This window comes from Geotrypetes seraphini, chromosome 8, assembly GCF_902459505.1.
Source record: "Geotrypetes seraphini chromosome 8, aGeoSer1.1, whole genome shotgun sequence".
Lineage (NCBI taxonomy): Eukaryota > Metazoa > Chordata > Amphibia > Gymnophiona > Dermophiidae > Geotrypetes > Geotrypetes seraphini.
Window position 1 is genome coordinate 118,779,141 of NC_047091.1, and position 24,143 is coordinate 118,803,283.

At 45.4% G+C, this 24,143-nt stretch overlaps 1 protein-coding gene across 2 annotated transcripts in view; it reads left to right on the plus strand.

The window, feature by feature from the left end:
• Nucleotides 1-23,473, plus strand: part of ANO8 (anoctamin 8) — a 53,425-nt gene extending 29,952 nt beyond the window's left edge. The window contains exons 8-18 of one of the 2 annotated variants that reach the window (XM_033956328.1): nt 709-870; nt 1,796-1,948; nt 2,036-2,162; nt 2,863-2,918; nt 3,548-3,622; nt 4,468-4,611; nt 9,238-9,990; nt 11,230-11,421; nt 19,745-19,876; nt 21,635-21,745; nt 22,552-23,473. In XM_033956328.1, the coding sequence (XP_033812219.1) occupies nt 709-870; nt 1,796-1,948; nt 2,036-2,162; nt 2,863-2,918; nt 3,548-3,622; nt 4,468-4,611; nt 9,238-9,990; nt 11,230-11,421; nt 19,745-19,876; nt 21,635-21,745; nt 22,552-23,208 (2,562 nt within the window). In that variant the 3' untranslated portion in view covers nt 23,209-23,473. The remainder of the gene's footprint in view (nt 1-708; nt 871-1,795; nt 1,949-2,035; nt 2,163-2,862; nt 2,919-3,547; nt 3,623-4,467; nt 4,612-9,237; nt 9,991-11,229; nt 11,422-19,744; nt 19,877-21,634; nt 21,746-22,551) is intronic. The other variant, XM_033956329.1, reaches the window with a different exon arrangement.
• Nucleotides 23,474-24,143: the final 670 nt, after the last annotated feature.

Sequence of the window (24,143 nt, forward strand, 5' to 3'; positions counted from 1 at the left end):
ATGTATTTGATGATTTTCCATTGTGACTATTTCTCTGATTGTCCAGCACTTTTTATTGTAAACTGCCTCGAACTATTATGGCTTTGGCGGTATATAAGAATAAATTATTATTATTATTCCTGGGAGAAGAGGACACTGTAATCACGGGGCAGGATCATGAAGAAACTGGTAAACCAGAGCCCTAGTGAACTCCAAAAATCAATGCACTGTCATGTAAGGATAGGGTTACCATATTTTGTTTGATAAAATCCCAGATGCATGACCCCCACAAAGTTCCGCCCCATCCCCGAAAGCCACATTTTAAAAATTTCTGGTCTCTGGGCCTTTTCCGGGGGGCCTCCAAGCATGCACAAATGTGTGTGATGTCATCCACGTATGCTCAGAGGCCCTCCAGACATGGCCAGAGCTTTCCCAGACACCTGCTGGTTTTTGGAAAGTCCATTCGGGCACTCGGACAGTCCTCTAAAAAAAGGACATGTCCGGGTTCTCTCTTTGTAGGGAGTCCAGACTGGCTATTGTCAGAGACCCGGTGTGTTCTTGATTCTGTTCATCTTCATCCCTGAGATCACTAGCATTTGTAATTGTCTGTGATTAACATATTATCTACACTCCATGCTTTAGACCTCTTGTCTACACAGCAGTTGACAATGAGAGAATAGGAGTGTGTGTGTTAATTTCTGTTCCTTATTCCTGTATTTGTCTCCACAGACCAGCCGGGACATCTGTTGCGTGGTCTTTGCTCTCTTCAACGTGGTATGGGCTTCGCTATTCCTGGAAGGCTGGAAGCGCAGGGGGGCTGAGCTTGCCTACAAGTGGGGGACGCTGGATACCCCAGCAGAATCCATTGAAGAGCCGCGGCCACAGTTTCGGGTCAGTGGGTGACCGCCTGCTCTCGAGGGTGTTCAACATGCACCTGGAGACTGGTAACCAATGAGTGCTGGGGAGGGACAGTCGGAAAAATTCACTATTCCATTCTACATCAAAGATGCAACAATAAACTTTTATAGCAATGCTGTCATAGAATCAATGGACAGGTGTCACTCTAGAGAGCAGTACTGAATATGTGACTGCAGGCATGGGGTGCATGATAGTGTACTGTGTAGGTATAGCTAAAGGTGGAATGCAATGTTCCAACTTGGTCCCTATCCTTAGGCTAGTGTATACAGCCCTGGGTTTGTCAGCAGCTATGGAACTCGGTATATATTGGGATGATGTTCCCTCTAAGCTGAGCAGGAGTCCTCCACCCACAGTCTCACCAATAGAGGGTGCTGTTTTACAGTCACATTTTTCAATTGTGAGGGACAGGCAAGTTCTGCAGGACTCCAGGGAACATACCTGTCCTTAGCGACTGAAAATATTCCACCCCCTAGTGGTAGCAATGCAGCTGGAGGACACCTGCTCAGCTTAGAGGGAACACTTTTGGCCCCCCACCCTCTTCTGCCCCGAGTCACATCCTGTCCCGTCCCCCGGCCATGCCCTCACACGAACCTCATCTCTTCTCCGAGCTCAGTGTCACGTCTGGAGGGCCTCTGAGCATGCACAGATGTGACGTGATGACATCGCACGTATGCATGTGACATCGCGTCACATCTGTGCGTGCTAGGAGGCCCTTCAGACGTGCCCACCCCACCCCGAGCTTCGGGCCTTCCAAAACCCAAACAAACTGCCGGGTTTTGGAAATCCATCCAGGCACCTGGAAAGTCCTCTAAAAAGAAGGCATGTCTGGATTTTCCTGGACATCTGGTAACCCTAAGAAGTAGGAAACTCACCAGTGTTACAATGTTTGCCATTGCAGGGTGTGAAGCGGATCAGTCCTGTTACTAATCTGGAAGAGTTTTACTACCCACCCTGGAAGCGGAGGCTTTTTCAGTATCTGGTCAGCCTTCCCATTTGCCTCTCATGTCTCTCCTTTGTCTTTCTCGTCATGCTGGGCTGCTTTGAGTTGCAGGTTGGTAGCGCTTCTTGCTTGTCCTCTCCATTGGCTCTCTGCCATTCCCTTCTCATGCCAGCAGGTTTCTGTCTTTCTTTAATGCAGGAGCTTGTGCTGAGTGTGAAAGAATTGCCCCGCATCCTGAGGTTCCTTCCAAAGATCATTCTAGCCATCTTTGTCACCACGTGTGATGATCTGTACAGGAAGATCGCCTACTGGTTAAATGATATGGGTGTGTGATACGATACGTCTATGAGTATCATGGGCAGAAAGTTATGTGTATGCATTGCTGCTTGGCAGAAAGTGAGAGGGTAGGCGGTCTGGAAATGATGTGGGCTGTGAATCTCATGGGCAGGTCAACTCAAAATGGGGTAAGATACAAATGTAATAATAATAATGTGGCATGTGTAATCCTTGGCTAGATAGTGTTGCAGAATGTATGGCCCAGAGGCAGAAAACGATGCAAGATACATGGCTTATGAACAGGAAGTGATGTGTGTGCGAAGTTTGTGGGCATGAAATGATGCACAATAAATGGCCTATGGACAAGAATTGATACGGGATATACAGTCCGCTTGGCAGAAAGTAATACTCATGTGATGTTCTTAGTTGGGAACAATGACTGGTATAGAGCCTCTGGGAAGGAAGTGAAATACCAGCACTGTATCAACATGTAAGGTTCATAGGTAGGAAGTTGTGGGGAGCGCATGATCTGTAGGCAGGCCATGGTGTGGAGAGGCGTTCTGTTATTGCTGCTGTTTGATTTGTAGTGTCTCATCTAGACCAAGGGTGGGCAACTCCAGTCATGCATATTTATTGGGAAAATCCTGAAAACCCGACTGGATTCTGGCCCTCGAGGACCGGAGTTGCCCACCCCTGAGGCCTGGGCCTTACCGTTCGACTCTGAATGCCTTTAATGCTTCTCCTTGCAGAGAACTACCGGCTGCAGAGTGCCTATGAGAAACATCTCATCATCAAAATTGTTCTGGTGAGTACGCACACATGACATTTTTATTCTTATCCCCCCCCCCCTCCCATTTAATGGATGAGCACACCACCCAGTGGACAATTACTGTATCACCTTTAACTTCAATTAACTGTAGTTTAATATTTACAGTATGTGATTAGACGCTTCCCTTCATACTGCCTCTATATCTGGCCTCTCAAAAGTGCCTGATTGTATTATGTAGGAAGTACATAAGACTATAAATAAAACAATTCAGCTTATCTTTCCTAATGAAACTCGAAGCCACTTACTTAGGTATGATAAGTCCATTCTCCATGGGACTTACAGTCTAAATGGGTACATGGGGCAAAAGGCAATGAAGAGACTTGCTGAAGGTCATAAGAAATGGAAGAAATGTGATTTAAAACATTGTGGAAATAAAACCCAGATGTCTCAGTCTATCTTCCTTACTTCCATTGAAAGCAATGGAAGTAAAACCCGGAGGTCTCAATCCGTTCTCTTTTTTTCTGGAGCCATATGCTAACCCTAGGTACAGGGATACAGAGCCTGTCACCTCTGGGACTGTATGATGACATGTATGCTGCCATTCTGATAGGTTGTTCCCGTATGCCTTTAATTGCTTTTCCCTTTATCTATTTCTCTTTAAACAGTTTCAGTTTGTAAATTCTTACCTGAGTCTTTTCTACATTGGTTTCTACCTCAAAGACATGGAGCGGCTGAAGGAGGTAATGTATGGTAGAAGCATAGAAAGAAATTGCATGGCACAATTTGTCGCCCATACTCCCTCCTATTTCATTACAGACCCGTTTTCTCTGTGGTTTCATTCTTTTGCTTCTCCACCATTAAAGATCCTCTGGGATGTACACACAGCATTCAGAAGTCAGAAACCCAGAGCCATGGTAATGTGCCCTTTTTCACTGGGACCTCTACCACCTGTTTTAAAAAAAAAAAGTGATTGTTGATTACTTTACAAGTTTTCATGCTCCAAAACCTGATTCTATTTTAACCTAGCTTAGGAGTAGGCAATTCTGGTCCTCGAGAGCCGAAGCCAGGTCAGATTTTCAGGATATCCACAATAAATATGCATGAGATAGATTTGCATCTCAAGGAGGCAGTGCATGCAAATCCATCTCATACATATTCATTGTGGATATCCTGAAAACCTAACCTGGCTCCGGCTCTCGAGAACCGGAATTGCGTACCCCTGACCTAGCTGGTTAAGAGGTTACCTGAATCCAGAGGCATTGTTTGATGTTTCAGTTCTTGTTCAAAAGGTGCTTAGCTTGACCGGTTGTTTTCCCAGACTTTATGCTATAAAAGGTTTTTCATTTCCCAGTATTTTGCAAATGAGCCAGGCCTCTACAGATGTTTGAGGATCCTTTGCCATTAGTGGGCAACAGTTCTTGCTATGTAGGCTGTAGTGCTCATACTGCTCCCTTGCCTGCCTCCAGCTGCATGCTCACTTCTGTCTTACTTCCATTTGATTTCTTTGTTGCATGTTTCATCTTTCCTTCTGTTACTCATTAGTTATTTTCTTTGTTCTCTCTTTCTCTTTTCTGCCCCTACACAGCTCCTGTTAGTCTTCTCCCTCTCCCAAAGTCTCCTGCGTCAGATCAGAGACGCGCTCCTTCCTTTCCTCAGCCTGCATCTCCATCTCTCACTCATCCTCCTCAAAGGTCTCTTGGGCTTTCTCTGGTGCCTGACCCACTCCAAAGTACGAGCAGGGGCCGGGGACTTCATCTGGTGCTGGGCGGAGGTGGGGGTGGTTTCTCCACTGGCTGACCCACTCCAAAGTACAAGCAGGGGCCAAGGTCTTCATCTGGCGCTGGGTGGGAATGAGTGGGGGTTTCTCTGATGGCTGACCCCCCCTCCAGAATATAAGAAGGGGCCTGGAACTTCATCTGCTGCTGGGTGTGGGGTGGTTCTTCTATAATACGAGTAGGGGCCAGGGACTTCATCCAGTGCTGGGTGGGGGTTCTTTTTGTGCTGGCTGACTTGCTGCAAAGTGTGGGAAGGAATGGCATTAGCTTCACAATCTCCTAAATAAGCTCTCAGTTGTTTCGTTTTGTCAGATCTTTGGCTTATATCACATGTTGTTAAAGTATAGAAATACACGGTGGGGAGGGGAGAGGCAGAAGAGCATTAGTGGAAGTAAACAGAATCAAAAGTTCTCTGGATACCTGTAGCAGCAGTAGCTCCCAGAGAAAACATAAAGAATCAGATTACTTACCTGTAATGAAGGTTCTCTATTGGCAGCGCCTTCCCTAGCTGAGAGGTGAATGGACTTGCATGGCTGAATTATTCTGCTGTCCACAGAGAACCCCAGTTACAGGTAAGTGACCTCACTTCCTCCATGGACAAGCAAGCTGAGTCCCAAGCAAGGGACTATGAATGGATGTTATAAAGGAGTGTGTGTTCACCTTTTATGGGCCATGAAAGTGCTGTAGTAGGATGAAACTGCATAAAAGAGGTGGAGTTCAAAATTAGAAAAAGTTAGCTAAGCAGCGATGGAGACCTCTGTGTGAACTCCTGAAGGGTGATAGTTCTTATTGAACATAAGAATAGCCTTACTGGGTCAGATCAAAGGTCCATGAAGCCCAGTAGCCCCTTCTCATGGTGGCCAATCCAGGTCACTAGTACCTGGCCAAAACCCAAAGAGTAGCAACATTCCATTCTACCGATCCAGGGCAAGCAGTGGCTTCCCCCATGTCTTTCTCAATAACAGACTATGGACTTTTCCTCCAGGAAATTGTCCAAACCCTTCTTAAAACCAGTTACGCTATCCACTAGCAGAAATATTTCAGGGCATGTTTTCCGGTGTGCTTGGCCCTGGATCATATGACAGGGCAAAAAGGGCACAGAAAATCATTGTACAGAGTAACTGAATGCAATCATGAGCCCCAAAGGTGACCAGCCAGAGGTGGGACAGCATTTCAGGAGGGACTGTGGGGACAATAATATGCCTATGGTGAAAAAAACAGTTTGAAGGTCTACCTAGACACAGAAACTGTTTTATGCAGTGTCAGGTCAAAAGCGCGCCGGGACAAAGGCGCGAGCAGACAACTGAGCGCAGCGCGGAGGTGTGCGCCGAAGAAAAAGACTGTTTTTAGAGGCTATGACGGGGGGTGTGGGGGGGAACCCCCCCACTTTACTTTATACAGATTGCGCCACGTTGTGGGGGGTTTGGGGGGTTGTAACCCCCCACATTTTACTGAAAACTTAACTTTTTCCCTGTTTTTAGGGAAAAAAGTTACGTTTTCACTAAAATGTGGGGGTTAGAACCCCCCAAACCCCCACAATGCCGCCGCGATCTGTATTAAGTAAAGTGGGGGGGGGGGGCTCCCCAACAAAAATCCCCGTCGCAGCCCCTAAAAACAGTCTTTTTCTTCGGCGCACCTCCGTCTTGCGCTCAGTTGTCGGCGCGCACCTTTGTCTTCCGCGTTACTGTCTATGAACCGTTTTATGCTTGTAGAACGGGGTAAATGCATTTCAAGCACTCATCTGCCCGTAACCTATTCATCCAAAAAGCATCCTAAATCAGCACTTGGACATCCTGATTGCCAGAACACCCAAGTGCCGATAATCAAAACCATCTTTCTGTACGTCTAGTGAGGTGTTCAAGCCTCTGAACGTTCAGAGGACGAGACGGGCATGGTGGAGGCGTGTTATGGGTGGGCTTTGGGCAGTCTCAAGGGCAGGTTAGACATGGATGTCTTGCTGCGATAATCAAACATTTTGCAAGACATCCAGACAGAATTTATACGTTTGGAACTAGACCTGTTTTAGAAGGGTCTAAGTGCCACAAAGGTGCCCAAACCGACCAGATGACCACTGCAAGCATCAAGGTAAGACACCCCCACACTACAGCAGTGCTCATGGACCCCCTCACATCCACAAAGATCAGAATACAAAAGTGCATTCCTGGTATAGGAAAGCTTAGTAGAGCTCCACACAGGTGTCTTAAGTAGCCTGGTGAGTGGGTTAGTGAACCATAGAGAGGAGTAGCAAGTCCCATAAGCCACTCTAGCCACTACATTCATGGTAGAAAATTTGAGCCCACCAAAGCCCTACTCTACTGCCATATAGGTGCCACCTGCAGGCATAAGGGCTATTGGGGTTGTAGACAGGTGGGTATAGTGGGTTTTGGGGAACTCAACATAATTTATAAGGGAGTTCTGGTGAGATGTTTATCTGGCACCCTTTATGTGAAGTTCACAGCAGTGACCTCTGAGGTGCCCCACTGCTCTGCTGCCATGTCTGGGTGGCCAGTCCATTACAGGACTGGCCCTTCCTACGTCCAAATGGTCTTGTTCTGGGTCTATAGGACTTGGATGAAATTTTAGTTGAAAATGTGGTATAAAGATGGACGTCACAATTCCCTTCCTGACCTAGCTGGACTCTTCATTTGCTAAATGATCAATGCTTAGTTTACCTAGCCCCAAAATGACCCTACTAGAATATACAAGACAAAGTGCTTTTTATTTCTTATCACCGTACATTTAGCATAATGTCTCTTTCAAAAGCATTGTCTGAACTGAAAACTTGGCTTTTTTACTCAGGCATATGGTACTGAGATCAGTCCAAGAGCATTTCACTAGAATCTAACACCCATACCTTTCTCCTTCCACCTCACCCTTCCCATTACTGATTGTTTCTTCCTTTCCCCTTTCCCCCTTTATTTGTTCCCCTGACTTTCTAATCCTGTGAGCGTGAATTACTGTCTTATGATAAATTGGAGTTCTTTTCAAGTTTTCCTAAATTTTTAGTTTGTACACCGCTTAACTCTGTTTTCCAGCTGGAGAGGTATAGAATATTTTAAATAAACGATAAATTTAGGGGAGGCAGATTCCACTTCATTGTCAGGCTCAGGTTGCTCCATAACAGAGTTTGTGGCTGGGGCATTGGCCTAGGGCAGGGATAGGCAATTCTGGTCCTCGAGAGCCGGAGCCAGGTCAGGTTTTCAGGATATCCACAATAAATATGCATGAGATAAATTTGCATCTCAAGGAGGCAATGCATGCAAATTCACCTCATACATATTCATTGTGGATATCCTGAAAACCTGACCTGGCTCCGGCTCTCAAGGACTGGAATTGCCTACCCCTGGCATAGGGGGATCTTCTGGGGTGGGCCTCTTCCTGGTAGGGATCCAGTGCCAGGAATGAGAGCAGGGCAGCAGTGAGGAAGTCTCCCTCATCTGAGTTGAGAAAGATAAGATGAAGAAAAGAAACCAAAAAGGGACTGATCAAGAGAAAATTTAAATACAGGGAAACTAATGAAGAAAATAGACAGATCCATCTGTCAGGCAGGGAAGAAATGGATGGATACTGTGGTCAATGGCATAGCGAGGGGGAGTGGTGTCCCTCCCCCACCCTCTTCTCCGCCTCCCCCTGCCGCATGCAAGCCCCCACCCCCTTCCCTTCCACTGTACCTTTTTAATTTTCCTGGTACTAGCAGCATCGAGAACTTGCTACCTGCGTCATATCTGTTCTCCCTTTGACGTCACTTCCTAGGTGCAGGGCCAGAAGTGACGTCAGAGAGAGCCGACACAGATGTGGCTCGCACTGGAAAATTAAAGAGGCATGAGGAAAAGGAAGGGGGGTAGTCGGGAAGGAGCAGGAGGGCAGAGAGTAGGACAGATGCTGGCGCCCTCACCAACATGGTGCCCAGGGCAGACCCCCCCCCCCCATGCCCACACCCTTACTGCGCCACTGACTATGGTGAGATGGTGAGATGGTGAGATGGTGAGATGGTGAGATGGTGGTACCAGATGCTCAGAAAGTAAGGTAAAGGGTCATGAGTTTGATATACCGGCTTTTCTGTGGTACAACCAAAGCAGTTTACATTTATTATATGCAGGTACTTTCTCTGTCCCCAGTGAGCTCACAATCTATCCACCCCATCTTTTACGAAGCCACTTTAAGCTTTTTTATCACCAGCCACGGCGGCATTAGCTCCAACGCTCATAGGAATTCTGTTTTAAAAAAAAGCCTAGCACGGCTTTGTAGAAGGGGGTGGGGGGGTTAAGTTTTGTATCTGAGGCAGTAGAGGGTTAAGCGACACACTAAAATCACAAGGAGCTGCAATTGATTGAATCCAGTTCTCCAAGTCCTCAACCCACTGCACCTGGGCTTTCCTGAGCTCTTAAGACAGCTGACTTGTCTTGTTCGTCCATGGAGGAAAAAGTTCCCTTTCCTGAAAACTCCCAAACTCTTTCAGCCATGCACAAAATGACACTGAGCGGCGATGGGTCATGTTAGCATTTAGTTGGGAAAGCCGGTGTAGCTGCCTCTGCCTGCCCTGGCAGAACACTAACTGGCTTATTAATGCTTCCCCACAGATGCTGGCCACACTCCTCATTATGAGACAGTTTCTGCAGAACATGAAGGAGATATCACAACCGCACCTGTACGAGAGGTTTAAGACCCGGAGATTCAGCACGCAGACACTCTGGCAGCTCTCATTAAGCCTCCTGAAATTATTCACTCATACGTACATTAACACCAGGGCAGGCCAAGCCCAGACTGTGCCAGCAGAACCAGGGGTAGCAGGTGGTCTGCTGCAAATAGGCGTGCCCAGCCAGAATGGGGCCAGTGTTGAGAAGAAATGCCTCAATGGTGGGTGTGGAGTCCCTGAGGAAGAAGAGGGGGAGAGGCAGGAGGAGGAAGACGAGGAAGAGGAGGAGGAGGATAGTATTATAGACTGTGGACTGAAGCTGAAGAGGGTGAGCTTCCTGGATAGAGCAGGAAGGAAAAGCATACCCAACACTCTGGAGGAAGACAGCTTCTTGGAGGAGGGAAGCCCCACCATGGTGGAGAAGGGCATGGACCCTGCCTCCATGTTTGAGCTTTGTGAGGAGGAAGAGGAGAATGAAGGGCACTTGGGCAGTCCTGGAAAGGAGAAATCAGAGGTCCAGGAGATGGCAGTGATTCTTCGGCACCAGAGGAGGAGGGCGGGATGGGGAGATGGCAAAGAAGAGGAAGAAAGGGAGGCAAAGAAGCAGCATCGTGCATCCTGGATTGATCCGCCAGAAGAAGACTATGCCACAAACCTAACGCAAGCAGAGGTGGAGAGCTGCATGAAGCAATACGAGGTAACAGCTGGGGGTGTTCAGAAGGTGCAGGGTGAGGAGAATGAGGGCATGAAACCCAGGCATGTTCTCTCTAATGCAGGGATGGGCAGTGGCATAGTGAGGGGGGGAGTAGACCGCCCCAAATGCCGTCTTCATGGAGTCGCCGGTGCTTCTTCTCTTCGCATACCTCTTTGTTTGCCAGTGTGAGCAGCATCTTCCACCTGCTGCTCGCACCAGCCTCAGCCCCCTTCTGACACACTTCCTGGTCACGGGACTAGGATGTGACATCAAAAGGAAGCCGAGGCCAGCACAAGCAGCAAGTAGAAGGTGCTGCCCATGTCAGCAAACATTTAAAGAGGTATGCGGGGAATGGGGAGGGCACACGATGCGGTGGGGAAGAATAGGGGGCACACAGCGTGGCGATGCCAGGCACCAAGCTTCCTTTCTATGCCACTGGGGGTGGGCAACCACTGTCCTCGAGGGCCATAACCCAGTCCGGTTGTCAAAATTTCCACAGTGAATATGAGATCTATTTGCATAAAATGAAAGCAGTAAATGCAAATCAATCTTGCTTTTACTTGTGTGAGAGTTTTGTAAAAACATGCAGGCAAGATAATATGGACCACTTCTCTGACAAATCGAAACACTGGCCATGTTGGCGGTGGGTCCAGAGGAATGGTGCATTGCAAGTTAAGTGTTCTTCATCATTATTTCATTTTTGAAATTTATTGAAAAAAAGATAATAGTTGTTTGAACAAGAATGAACAGTTTTATTGCTAAAAACAAAACAATGCATAAGAAAAGAAATTATAGGAGACCTATGATGACAATTATAGCTATGAGTGCATAACTACAGTATATTGCACTCTTTATGGTTCAGTGCAGAAAGTCTCTGCTATTCATGTTTGTTGCTGGTAGATTGATTTGTGCTTATGCTTTTTGTGTATTCTTAAATTTGTTTGCTGGGTGTTACAATTCTGGACTTTTGTGTTAGTTTGACTCTGCATTTTCCAAGGGAATTTGGCTCATGTAAATTGATTTATCTAGATTAGAATCTCAAAACACATACACAGCTTGAGGGAAGCACCTTAGCAGTCTCAAAATCTTGCATCTTGAAACTTTTACTCTGTCTCTAGTCATGCATTATGTGGTTGCTGATCTGTTCTGTGCCTAGGGCACAACTTGAGACTGTAAAGAGGCATGTTCTTTAGCTAAGACATGTTTCGGGAGTTTTATATGATTGATATGTTCTTTTCCCAGGACACATTTCAGGATTACCAGGAAATGTTCATCCAATTTGGTTATGTCGTGTTGTTCTCTTCCGCCTTCCCGCTGGCCGCCGTCTGCGCCCTTACCAATAACATTATTGAGATCCGGAGTGATGCCTTCAAACTGTGTGCAGGACTGCAACGGCCCTTTGGCCAGCGGGTGGAAAGTATCGGCCAGTGGCAGGTAAGCAGCAGCCTTTGCGCCAGATGGAAAATATACATTTGTGTAGACATGGCATGGACAGTGTTTATAGGAAGTGCCATACAGGCCAGTTGAAAGGTCCACCGAGACAAGCTTCCTTTCTCCAACAGTGGCTAATCCAGGTCACTTGGAAAAAGTGCCCAACAGATCCCCCAGTATGGAGAATGGTTCCATGTTACTCCTTTCCAGAAGTACACTGAAATCATCCACATAAAAGCCTTAAAGGACCTAGTCAGCTAGGGATACAGGACCCAACACGGTCCGTGTTTCAACAAAAAGTCTTCTTCAGGGGTCCATGGGAGTCCTATAAAGGTGAATTCGTGGGAAACAATTATGTAGTGAGCCGGAAGTGAGACACTGCTTGCATTTGCAATAGAAGACTTTTTGTCGAAACGCAGACTGTGTTGGGTCCTGTATCCCTAGCGGACTAGGTCTTTTAAGGCTTTTATGTGGATGAAATTATTTTATGTGGATGATTTCAGTGTACCTTTGGAACTTTGACACTTTCAAATAAAGTCCATTTAGGAACATCGTCACTCCACAGAGTTTTTTTGGTTTTCTCTGGATTTTCTTCTTTGTGGATATTTTGGGGTCAATTCCTTTTGTTTTTTACTCCTTTCCAGAAGGCAGAGGTGGCAATCCCTAGCAGCTGTCTGACTAATACTTGTTAATGAATCTGTTCTTCAAGAACCTGTGTGGCTTCAGGGCATTACACACACATTGATTTTCAGGTTCTGGTTGGGTTTCTCTCACAAAAGTAGCCAAAAGCAGTGTTGCTAAGAGCCACCTATATCAGACATATTTTTTGCTATTCCTGAGCAGCCTTTGACACAAGATTTACCATAGTTTTTCCCTAATTAATGAATTCTCACCAAATTTTGTTTAAAAAATCAACAAATCTGGCAAGCCATCATATTCATTGTTTTGAGAGGGTAAAAGATGGTCCAGGCAATATTCAGTCTGTGATGGTCAGTGCGTTTTTTAAATGCTGACCACCATGGGTAAAATTAGCTCTGGATATTCAATGTTGGGTAGGGTTACCCGACGTTTGTCCATATTTACCCAGACATGTCCTCTTTTAGATGACTGTCCAGGCATTCGGATGGGTTTTCAAAGCCTGGCACTTTGTCTGGGTTTTGAAAACTGTTGAACTCGGGGCCACTCTTAGAAGGCATCTGTGCATGTGCAAATGCAATGTCACCCGCATGTGTGCATGCGTCTGATGTAATCACGTTGCATCCATGCATGCGCAGATGCCCTCCAGATGCAGCCCTGAAGAAATGGGGTTTTGTGTAGGACCGGGATTGGGGGTGGAATGGGGCAGGGCCACACATCCTCTTTTTCTGAGGACAAAATCTGGCAACCCTAATGTTGGGCCATGTCTGAACACCTGCATTGAAAATCTGGGGTTAATCTTATGTGGGTCCTAGCCAATATTCTATCAGCACTGATGCAGACCCAGACTGAAAGCTGGGATCTGCATAAGGGATGCAGATGTTCTGATTACCCCCCTCCCCAAGATAAAGCAAGCCTGGCCCAACCACCCCACCAGCTCATCTCAGATATCCCTGGTGTCTACGGGGTCATATGAACAGGAGTGATGCCTACTTGCTCCTGGCTCTTGTGGGTCTGGCCTCAAAATAGCTACCATGACCCCTAACGACAGTCTTGCGGTTTTCACAGGCAGTGGCGTACCTAATATATTTACACCAACTAATGGAAACAACTGAAATTCAACAATATATGTGAAATTGCAGTACACTACTGGGTTCATTGTTTTATGCTAATAATAATCTTGAAAATGAGGAAAATAATATCAAAACATCCCAGTGCCAAAAAATATCTTTAACACTGCTGACAGGCTGTGGATATTCTCATTGGTCCAAAAAATTCATGTTGATATTTTGAATGTTTTTTGTTGTGCTTTTACACTTAATAAATATGTGCAGCCACAAAATATCTTAACTCAACTTATAAACATTGTCAAAAAAGCACTTATCTTAGCCCGATAGTGGTCAGTCCGTTTCACTTAAACAGCTTCTTCAGGGGTAGTGCTTTTAAACCCATAATCAATGCTATTAGTGCTTGTCAAATTGTTACCTTCAAAACAAAATCATAACTGTAAGCAAAATCATGGAAGGCTCAAAATTGTGCTATAAGAAATATATACCATATTTTTCGCTCCATAAGACGCACCCTAGATTTAGAGGAGGAAAAATATTCTGAACCAAATTGTGCCTCTGAACCCAGCCCCATAGAAAAATAGACAAATATACTGTAGCAGACAGATTTTAATCACTAAATTGAAATCCTACCTTTGTTATTTGGTGATTTCTGGTTGCACTAGATCTATCTATCAATCTATCTTTCGCTCTCTCTCTCTCTCTTTCTTTCTCAAAACAATTGTCTCTTTCTATTCCCTCCCTCCTTCCTTCCTATGTCCCGAGTTCGTGCCCCCTCCACTTCATTGCCTTCCAGCCTTTGTCCTTCCTCCTTCCCGCACTGAAGCCTGCCTGCCTTCCTCCTCCCTGGTCCTCCACTCGCCCACTGCTGCTGCAACTCCACGAAGGGAAGGGCTGGCGGCATGCAATCGGGCCCACAAGCCTTACCCCGACGTCAATTCTGACATTGGAGATAAGGTCCGGGCCAGCGTCTTTTTGGGGGTGGGAAAAGTCTTATGGAGCACATATTATGGAGCATATTTTGGAGCACATCTCATCAATGTGCCTGAAACATGGTGCCTGCATTTAACAAAAACACTGAGGCTTTACTAGCCAATCAGTGAGCTCTTAAAGCATTCAGACTCACTGGTTGGAGGAACAAAAATCATCATTACTGACATTATGACTCGCATCCATTTATAAAAATACTTTCCATTCGACCTAATCTGGACGTTTTGGCAGTATCCTGGGCGGAAGATCTACAGTGTTCTTTGACAGCCCAACAAGTGCAACAGGTGCTGAAAAATATTAGGAGGATGTCTTCTAATGTTCTTCATTGAGAATTACCATTGAAGATGGTACTGCGGCTTTACATTTCGCCTGAATGGGCATCTCGGATGGGAATCACCCCTACCCATAACTGTCCTAAGTGTGCTCAGGCCCATGCTTCTTTGGGACATATGTTTTGGACTTGTCCTCACATTCTTCAATTCTGGCACAGCTTGGGTAACTATATCACCTCTCTCTGGGGTAGGCATTGGTCCCCTACGCCCAGAGCTCTATTTGGATATTATAACATTGCAACGCCAAAATTGAAAGGGATGACAGCTTTTGTGACAAGGGCGGTGCTTCTGGGAAAGAAAGCCATTTTGACCAACTGGTTGTCCCAGGAATCACCATCCTATAGTCAGTGGAGATCTTCAATGATTGTGCATTCTTCTTTGGAACAGAGACAAGTTGGTGATCTCGACCTGGGACCGGGTCGCCGCTTCTGTCGGATCTGGGAACATTTCTGAATGGACCTGACTCCTCAGGCTCGCAGCAGATTATTGAATTTGTGAGGGGGGCCACAGCCACATGGTGGACTGTTGAATTTTGACTTTATTGAGGTGGGTGGTGAGGTGGAGTTTTGGTTTGTGCACATGTAAGAGTATTTGATTTGCTTTGTTGTGTGATTTTTCTTTGCACTTTATTGAAACTTTTAATAAATATATTTAAACATAAAAATACTTTCCATTCAACGGAATTATGAAGTCCACTTGGCTCTAATGTGTTTAAAAGGAAAATCCATTTTTGTTCTCTCTGTAAAAGTCTTTGTGCTGACAAATCGCCGGGACCAGATGGAATCCACCCGAGAATACTGAAGGAGCTCAGAGACGAAATAGCGGAGTTACTACAGAAGATTTGCTACCTATCCTTGAAAACAGGGGTAATCCCGGAGGACTGGAGGATAGCGAATGTTACACCTATCTTCAAAAAGGGATCCAGAGGCGACCCGGGGAACTACAGACCAGTGAGCTTAACCTCAGTTCCAGGGAATATGGCCGAATCATTAATCAAGGATAGCATCAATGAGCATATAGAAAGAAATAATCTGATGAGAACCAGCCAGCACGGTTTCTGTAAAGGAAGATCTTGAAAAATGAACCTACTGCACTTCTTCGAGGGGATAAACAAACAATTGGACAAAGGTGACCCCATAGACATCATATATCTGGACTTCCAAAAAGCCTTCGGCCAGGTACCCCATGAGCGCCTGCCAAGGAAACTGTGGAACCACGGGGTGGAAGGGGACGTGCACAGATGGATCTGTAATTGGCTGGCAGACAGGAAGCAGAGGGTAGGAGTAAAGGGACACTACATTGACTGGGAAGCGGTCACAAGCGGTGTCCCGCAGGGGTCAGTACTGGAACCACTGCTGTTCAATATATTCATTAATGACCTGGAAGTAGGGATGAAGTGCGAAGTTATAAAATTTGCGGACGACACAAAACTCTCCAATAGGGTTAGAACTGTTGAGGAATGTAAAGAACTACAAAAGGACCTGAACAAACTGAGTGAATGGGCAAATAAATGGCAAATGTGCTTCAATGTAGAGAAATGCAAAGTCTTGCACATAGGGAAAGGAAACCCGATGTACAACTACAAGATGGTATTGGGGAAAAGCAACCTAGAAAGGGACCTGGGGGTTTTGGTAGACCAAACAATGAAGCCGGGGGCACAATGTGCAGCAGCCTCAAAGAAGGCGAACAGAATGTTGGGCATTATCAAAAAAGGAATCACTACCAGAACCAAAGAAGTTATCCTGCCGCTATATTGTGCGATGGTGCGCCCGCATCTGGAATACTGCGTTCAATACTGGTCGCCGTACCTTAAGAAGGATATGGCAACACTCGAGAGAGTCCAGAGAAGAGCAACAAAGATGATAAAGGGCATGGAAAACGTTCCATATGCTGAGAGGCTGGAGAAACTGGGGCTCTTTTCCCTGGAAAAACGGAGACTTAGAGGGGACATGATAGAAACTTACAAGATCATAAAGGGTATAGAGAAGGTAGAGAGGGACAGATTCTTCAGACTGGTGGGGGAAACAGAACAAGAGGGCACTCAAGAAAATTGAAGGGAGGCAGATTCAGGGAGGCAAGTTCTTTTTCACTCAGAGGGTGGTGGATACCTGGAATGCGCTTCCAGAAGAGGTAGTAGAGCAGAGTACGATTTTGGGTTTCAAAAAGGGGTTGGATAAGTTCCTGAAGGAAAAGGGGATTGAAGGGTATAGTTAGAGGGGTACTATACAGGACAAAATGTCTTAAGTAAAGGATCACTTACAGGTCACTGACCTGGGGAGCCGCCGCGGGAGCGGACTGCTGTGCGCGATGGACCTATGGTCTGACTCGGCAGAGGCGATGCTTATGTTCTTATGTTTCCAGCCCGTTTGTTCTTGTCCACAACATCTATTACAAAACATTTCAATTGTGTGAAATGGTGATTCATGTTCATATAGTGTGGTACTAGTGGAGCTTCCATTTTCCCTCGCAGTAAATTTGAATGGTGTTTTTTCAATCTGGTTTTAAAACTTCAGATCGTTTAACCCACATAAATTTTGTCGCGCGGACATTTAATGATATATATTACAAACCATTACAATTACTAAAATTCTTCAGCTGATAAATCTTTCCATTCATCGGGTTGATAAATGAGTTGGTCAGTACTGTAACGTCACAATTCTTACAATTGCCGCATTTAAAGTGACCAGTAATATCCAAAGGTTGAGCTTTCTTACCCCTTCTTCTATGAAACTGCGCTAGCGTTTCTAGTACAGGGAGCTGTGCTGAATGGCCCATGCTGCTCCCGATGTTCATAGGAACTCAATGAGCATCGGGAGCAGCATGGGCCATTCAGCATGGCTCTCTCTCTCTGCTAAAAACCACTAGCGTGGTTTTGTAGAAGAGGGGGTTAGTGTTGGGCAAATCAGAAGGGCTCAAAATCTCATTTAAATTTTGACATCGTGTGTAGGCTGTTCTTAAACTTGTGTTCCTAAATACCTCATGTGTTTGTGCGATGCCCCAATGTTTCATGGCATCAGTTCATAGATTATGGGTTTTTTTGGCTTTGGAAGGGCAACATAGCAGAATTTTCTTTTTTTTTTTTTTTTTTTTTGATTGAGTAAATTCATGTGACCCTAACATACAATTTGCAAATCAATTGTTTCATTAAAAAAATTACATTTTGGGATGTGGAAATTGAACAAGGTGGGAGGATTCAAAATCAGGGTACATAAAAAGAAGACGGATAGAAATACTTTTTTGCACAGCTCAAGACGGGTCTACCATATTTTCAACTACTCCAATATCTTCGGGTTTGTAGTGACAGTAATGATTTCAAAAATCAATCCAAACTTTTTTTTTAAAGAAATTATCCAGTCTAGGTTATGAATAAAGAATATTGAAACAAGCATACACTAGTGCCAAATATAATCATAGGGAGAATTTATTGCTACCCAAATCAAACTCATAACACCAAGATACATACCTTTGTTACAAGTACACGCACACACGAGTCCCCTTTTGGATAAAGTTGTGAAAAAACATTGAAGCATCATGCAAACACACGAGGTATTTAAGAACACAGCTTTAAGAACAGCCTACACACAATGTCAAAATTTGAAAGAGATTTTGAGCCCTTCTGGTTTGCTCAACACTAGGAAAGTTCAACTTTTGGATATTGGATATCCCTGGAATCAGTGACCAATCAAAGCAGGACTGGGATGAATGGAAGTCCATTTCCATCCTTTATTATCCCAAGGCTCAGCTGCGTCCTTGGATGATTTAGAGTCCCTGTCTGGGGCTAAAGGTCATGAGATTGTGGCTGCTCTCGATCAGGGTGACAATCCCTCTGCACGCCATCTTTTCAAGTCCACAGCAGTTTCACGTTATTTCATACATACCCTTTGAGTTGAAGTTGGACCCTCAGCAGCCCTCCATCTCCCAGTGTTTTTATATATTGTAATTTGCTTAGAAACAATTTTATTTTAGTATTATGTTTAATTATATGTTATTTTTATATATTGTAATTCGCTTAGAAACAATTTTAATTAAGCGATTAATCAAATATAAATAAAACTTGAAACTTGTTCAGTAATGAGTGGCACAAACACTCAGGCTACCTTCTTTCCGGCATATTTGGACATCACCTCGTTAGTCACTGATCAATGGGAATTCCCAGAAGGCTCGCTATAGGTGGGAAAAGCTATGTTCAGGCTTTACCCTATGGCTCTGAAATTCCAAAGGCTGTTTTCTCAGCCGAAGGTGGATCCTGCAGTAGCTCAAGTGACCAAGTGTACCTCCCTTCCTAATGAGGGGTAATGCTGAAGGAAGCACTAGCTTTGGAAATCAAAGCAGCAGCAGCTGCCTCATTTGTGGCATGTGCCTGTTACGCCAAGTTGAGGCGCAGTCCTATACAGCTGGAGAATGTCAGTCCCCACTTGATTATGGAAGGAGTGGACTATGTGGCAGATATTCTTTATGATATCATCAGAGTCATGAGCAAGGTATTGGTGTAAGCCGTTTCTGCCTGCCCGATGATCTGGATCAGGCAGTGGGCGGACGATTCAGTCTCCAAGGCTAAACAGATTACCCTTTAAGGAGCAGAAGCTTTTTGCAAAGACTTGGACAACCTAATGGTTAGCATGGCAGATCACTGACTCAAATCTCTCCAGATAGCAGAACTCAGGAAGGCAGAGGCACTTTACCCTCCTCTCAGAGATCTTGACAGTTCTCTGGTTCCTCTTCCCAGAGACACAGATTTGGCAACTACAGACACCATAGAGGAGGAGAGATGGAAGGGGAACGCATCAGCAGCGCAGCCTTCACAACTTGCTGCTGTTGCTGGCTTTGGGCCATCCCCTCTGCCAGGTTCCATCTACTTCCTGTTTCCACAAAGGTAGGACCCGGCAGAGAGGAAGGCCTGACTCCAGCAGAGCAGCGAGCTGTGAAAGCTGCTGCTGTGGGGGAGAAGTTCATGAGGCCAGCCCTCGGCTCACCCCCTTAAGGGCTGAACTCAGGGCTGACCATGCCGCGCTCCCTTGGTATGCCACTGTTCACAAGCCTGCACTTGCTTTTTCTTCAAAGGAGAATGGGGGGGGGGGGGGTGGAGCAGAAGTCCTGACGCCACTACCTGGAAGTTAACCAGGTTCTGGCCAGTATCCAGACTTTTTGTTGTCCTAACTTTAGCCCCTTACTTAACTGGTAAGTGATCTGAATATCGAGGTGGGTATTTTGTGCAGGGTACAGAGTCCCAGTTTTTATGTTTTGTCTTTAACCATCTCTAGATCATAGCAGTTCTGTGACCCCTGCATGTCTTTTTTACAGAATGTCATGGAGGCGATGGGCGTACTTGCTATCATTGTGAACTGCTACCTGATTGGTCAGTGCGGGCAGCTACAGCGCCTCTTTCCCTGGCTCACTCCAGAGGGCGCTATCATTTGTATTGTAGTGTTGGAGGTAAAAGATCATGCTGCGGGTGATGGTGAGGGAGGAGAATTAATAATGCAGAGGGAAATATTTGCTTATCCAAACTTGTCTTTTTTCTTTCCACACAGATTTTGTTCTGTATTTTGCCTGTGAAAGAAACCAATAGGCTGATCCAGCCCTAGCTTTTCTCCACTGCACAATGAGAGATTTAGTCCTGGGCTTTTCTAAGGCAACTTAGAACAGTCCATATCTATGATAGGGATAAAACTAGGGCTACATCAACCTGTCGTTACATGAATGCAGACCAGAGGGGTTTTCATCTGCTATCTGAAGTATTTGGGGAATTTCTTATTTGCTAAAAACAAAGGGCCCAATATTCAAAGGATTTATACTGATAAATTGTCCTCTTTGAAAAGTTACTAGTAGGGCTGAGTGCATACATTTTTACTCAAAATATCACTAAACTCTTAAATTAAGAAACATAAAAAGTGGGTGGAAACAGGGGTAGATTTAGGGTGGGGAAAAGAAGTTCGGAACTTAACACTAATTTTCAGTGTTAGGCTCATAAATTAAGCAAACAAATGTTAGGTCTAAATTTATGAGTGTGGAGGGGCATAATCGAAAATGTACCTAAGTCTGAGGTTGGACGTTTTGTGCAAGACATTTTTGTACCACTAAGTTTGTGTGTTTGCTAGTGTTAAATGTCGGTCTAGTTTGACTCCCAGAATTTTGATAGATTTAATAATCGGGTAGTCCTGACCATTAAGATGAAGCAATGAGTTTGTTATTTTGTCGTTGGGACTAGCCAAGAAAAGTTTGGTCTTTTCCGTACTGAGTTTCCGTACTGAGTTAATTGTCCACTGTTCTATCAGAGTCATAATAGAAGATATCTGGTTTAAAATTTCAGTGGTAAAATTATTTAGAGGGATTAAAATAGAAATGTCATCTGCGTATATATAAAATTTTATATTTAAACTCTGTAATAAATGTCCTAAAGGGGAAATGTAGATGTTGAATAAGGTAGGCGATAGCAGAGAACCTTGGGGCACACCAGATGGGTTGCTCCATCAAGAATAGTTACCATTACAAATCACTTGATAAGATCTTTTCTTCAAAAAACCTTGAAACCAGTTCCAGACCCTTCCTCAAAGTCCTATTGTGTCTAAACAACCTGAATGGCAAGGGGGTACTCTAGGACCGAGTTGAGAAACACTGCTTTAGGGGACTTTTGTAGACCAGGATGTCTTTCCCTTCTCCCCACTCCCTGCTGAAACTCCTCTCACTTTTTAAAATGCAAAGGGGTTGCCGGTGCAGCAGAGATTCTTTAGCATGGTTCATGGATTCCTTGGCGCTGTTCAACTGCCACAGTCTGCCCAAGTGGAAACAGAAGTTGTATCAGAGGGGAGCTTTTGAGCGGGGTGGGGAAAGGGGAAGGACATCCTGACCCACAGGGACCCCCCTAGCGCTATGGGGCAGTTTCCCCCTTCCCCTGGCCCTATTTTCAGCTAAAAACTTATGGCTGTAAATAAGGCACAAATTTAAGAGGCTAATTTAGGAGCTTAGCATTTTCTGAGTACTGGGCCCAAAGTGATCCCCTGCAACCTGTGCCCCTTTAGAACTGATGCGGCATGCAGGGTTTGGGGACTGCAAGCAATAAAGTAGGGTTCTGCTCCATCAGGTGCCATCATTCCCTGAGCCACAAGGGTCTGTGTCTGTTTATCTATCTGGTTTCCTGAGGCTAGTGTGTGCTTGCAGTAAAGAGCTCACTGTGTTTGCCTCACTCCTCAGCACTTTGCCCTGTTACTGAAGTACATCATCCATGTGGTTGTTCCTGACATTCCTGCTTGGGTAGCAGAGGAAATGGCAAAACTGGAATACCTGCGCAGGGAGGCCTTTAAGGTATGTGACACTCCTGGATTCAACTGTGCAGTGCTAAACAAACACTCAGAACACTGTGTAACAGTTACCAGGTTCTTGTAGAAAGGGGCTCGCATAGACTGCTATGTAAGAAACCTCTGCCTTAGCTGCAGGAAAACATACCACTGTTCCTTTGAGAGATTATTCCTACACTAGGAGTTGCTTGCAGTAGAAGCACCATGGTAGGAATTAGCAAAATTAAACTCTGATGGGACTGAGTCAGGGTCAGTTAGAGAGCTGGGAATGGCTTCCAGCCATCTAAATTCCAGAGGATAGCCAGCTCTCTCTCACTGAATATCCAGATTAGCAGATTGGCCAGTGACTGGTTATGTTGCGCAAAATAGCCTATCACTGGCAATATTCAGTGGCTTGCCGGCTAAGTTTAGCAGCCAAAGGCAACCGGCTACTAGGGTAGTATATATTTGACCATTGAGACTTAGGTGTTGAATATTGACAAAGCCAGCTCTGTCTTGGCCGGCCAAAAATAGACTGGAAATTCAATGCCAGTGGCCGGATACAGCACTGGCATTGAATTTTCAGGGTTGCCACGGACCACAGGAAATCACCAGCGATCTCCCGCACTCTGAATATGAGCCTGTGAGGTGCTCTTATGCATTTGTGGAATCAGAAAAGAAAGCACAGCAAAGTCAGTAATGAATCTGTTTTCTGTGCTCCACTTTATCTTCGCTGAGCTTTTAGGGGAACTGCAGGCAAGCATGAGGAAAACAGAAGCCAGGTTACTGATGACTTATGATCATTAAGAGGAATGTGTCTTCCTGTCTCTACAGAAGCACGAACGCCAAGCTCAGCATCATTACCAGCAACAGCAACGACGAAAGCGTGAAGAGGAGGAACGCCAGCGCCAGGCAGAGTACCATGCCCGGAAGGAGCGCGAGTCCAACCGGAGTGATGGAAAATCTGAAGCTGCAGGCCATGATCACGCCAATGAGAAAGCCCAGGTGAAATCCAAGGGGTCTCACAGCTCAGAGAAACCCAAGAGACCCAGCTCACTGTTGGCCACCAACAATGTCCTGAAACTGAAACAGATAATCCCGCTGCAGAGTAAGTTCCTCTCAGGTGGTGGTAACACAGCCAGTATTGCTGCGACATCAAAAACCCCTCAGTCTCCAACCAGCAATGACATCAAGCTACCGGGATTTCTCAGCTTTAAGTTCCTCAAATCTCCAGAAACCAAGAGAGATCCAGAGAAGGTCCAGTCACCTACAAAGCCATTCAACCCAGGCAAACTGTTCAACTTCGGAGGCAAATCTGAAATTGGTGGCAATGGGGCCACTGCCATATCCAGCCAGCCCCGGCCTGGACCTCCCTTGGAACACGCAGAAAAAATGCCTGGAAAATTTCACCTCAATGGGGTTCCAAATGACACTTACGTTGCAGACCCCAGTTTCAAATGTGATGAGGAAGGTGCTGTTCAGAAGCATTAGAGAGAAGAGGGATAATCCAGCTCTGTTCTTCAGGCAGAATGTTTTAACACCTTAGGCATAGGCAGGCACTCAGCTCAGGTGGGGGGAGGGGCATATTTGTTCATACTAAGCATTCCCCCAACATCGAACTGTTAACAGTGGAGTTCTGCAGGGTTCTCAGCCACCGCTGGGCAGGAGCAAGCTGCATTGGCAGAGGTAGTAAGTGTGAGGGTCGCCGCAGGGCAGAAGAGAGCTTCATGGCCAAAGCCATGTCTCAGTACTGGAGCAGCAGAAGGTGCTGCAGGGCAAAAGTGAAGTACATTTTTTGAGCTTCAGTACAAGAGTAGCAGGGTGTGCTTTAGGAAAAGAGTGAAATGCATTAGCAGAACTGGGAGGAGGGGGTCTCAGAACTGGGAAACAGGTGTTGCAGAGAAGGAATGAGATGCTTTGGTAGAACTGGCTGGACACATGATTGTTATAAAATACACAGCAATTTATGCATATATTAAAGCAATAGCCTTAGAGCAGAACTGTGTCCCAGTCAGGATCACAAATTTGAGGGAATTAGGAGCTAAGCTCTCAAGTAGAGCTGAGAGTTTGAGGTTAAGTGCGATCACTATGGAATACACAACAGGAATTAGCCAGGCAGAATGCTAGGTCCCAATCCATGGCCTTAAACCAGTGTATTAAACCCCTAACAAGCAGAAACCATGTGGGGAGGAGGCAGGGAGAGGGAGTGTAGTAAAGACTGGAGAGCATTGCCTTACAGAGCTCCCACTCTCCATCCAAGTTAGTAGTCGTAACAAGGTGTTAATTTGGAAGTAGTAGTGTCAAGTCATGTTACAGACATGACCAGTCTATGGGAAGATTCATTATAAATATACATATACCATTTAAGAGAACATAGAAGTTAGAATCTAAAGATCCTGGATTGGAAGGAGAATCGTCGTGGAATT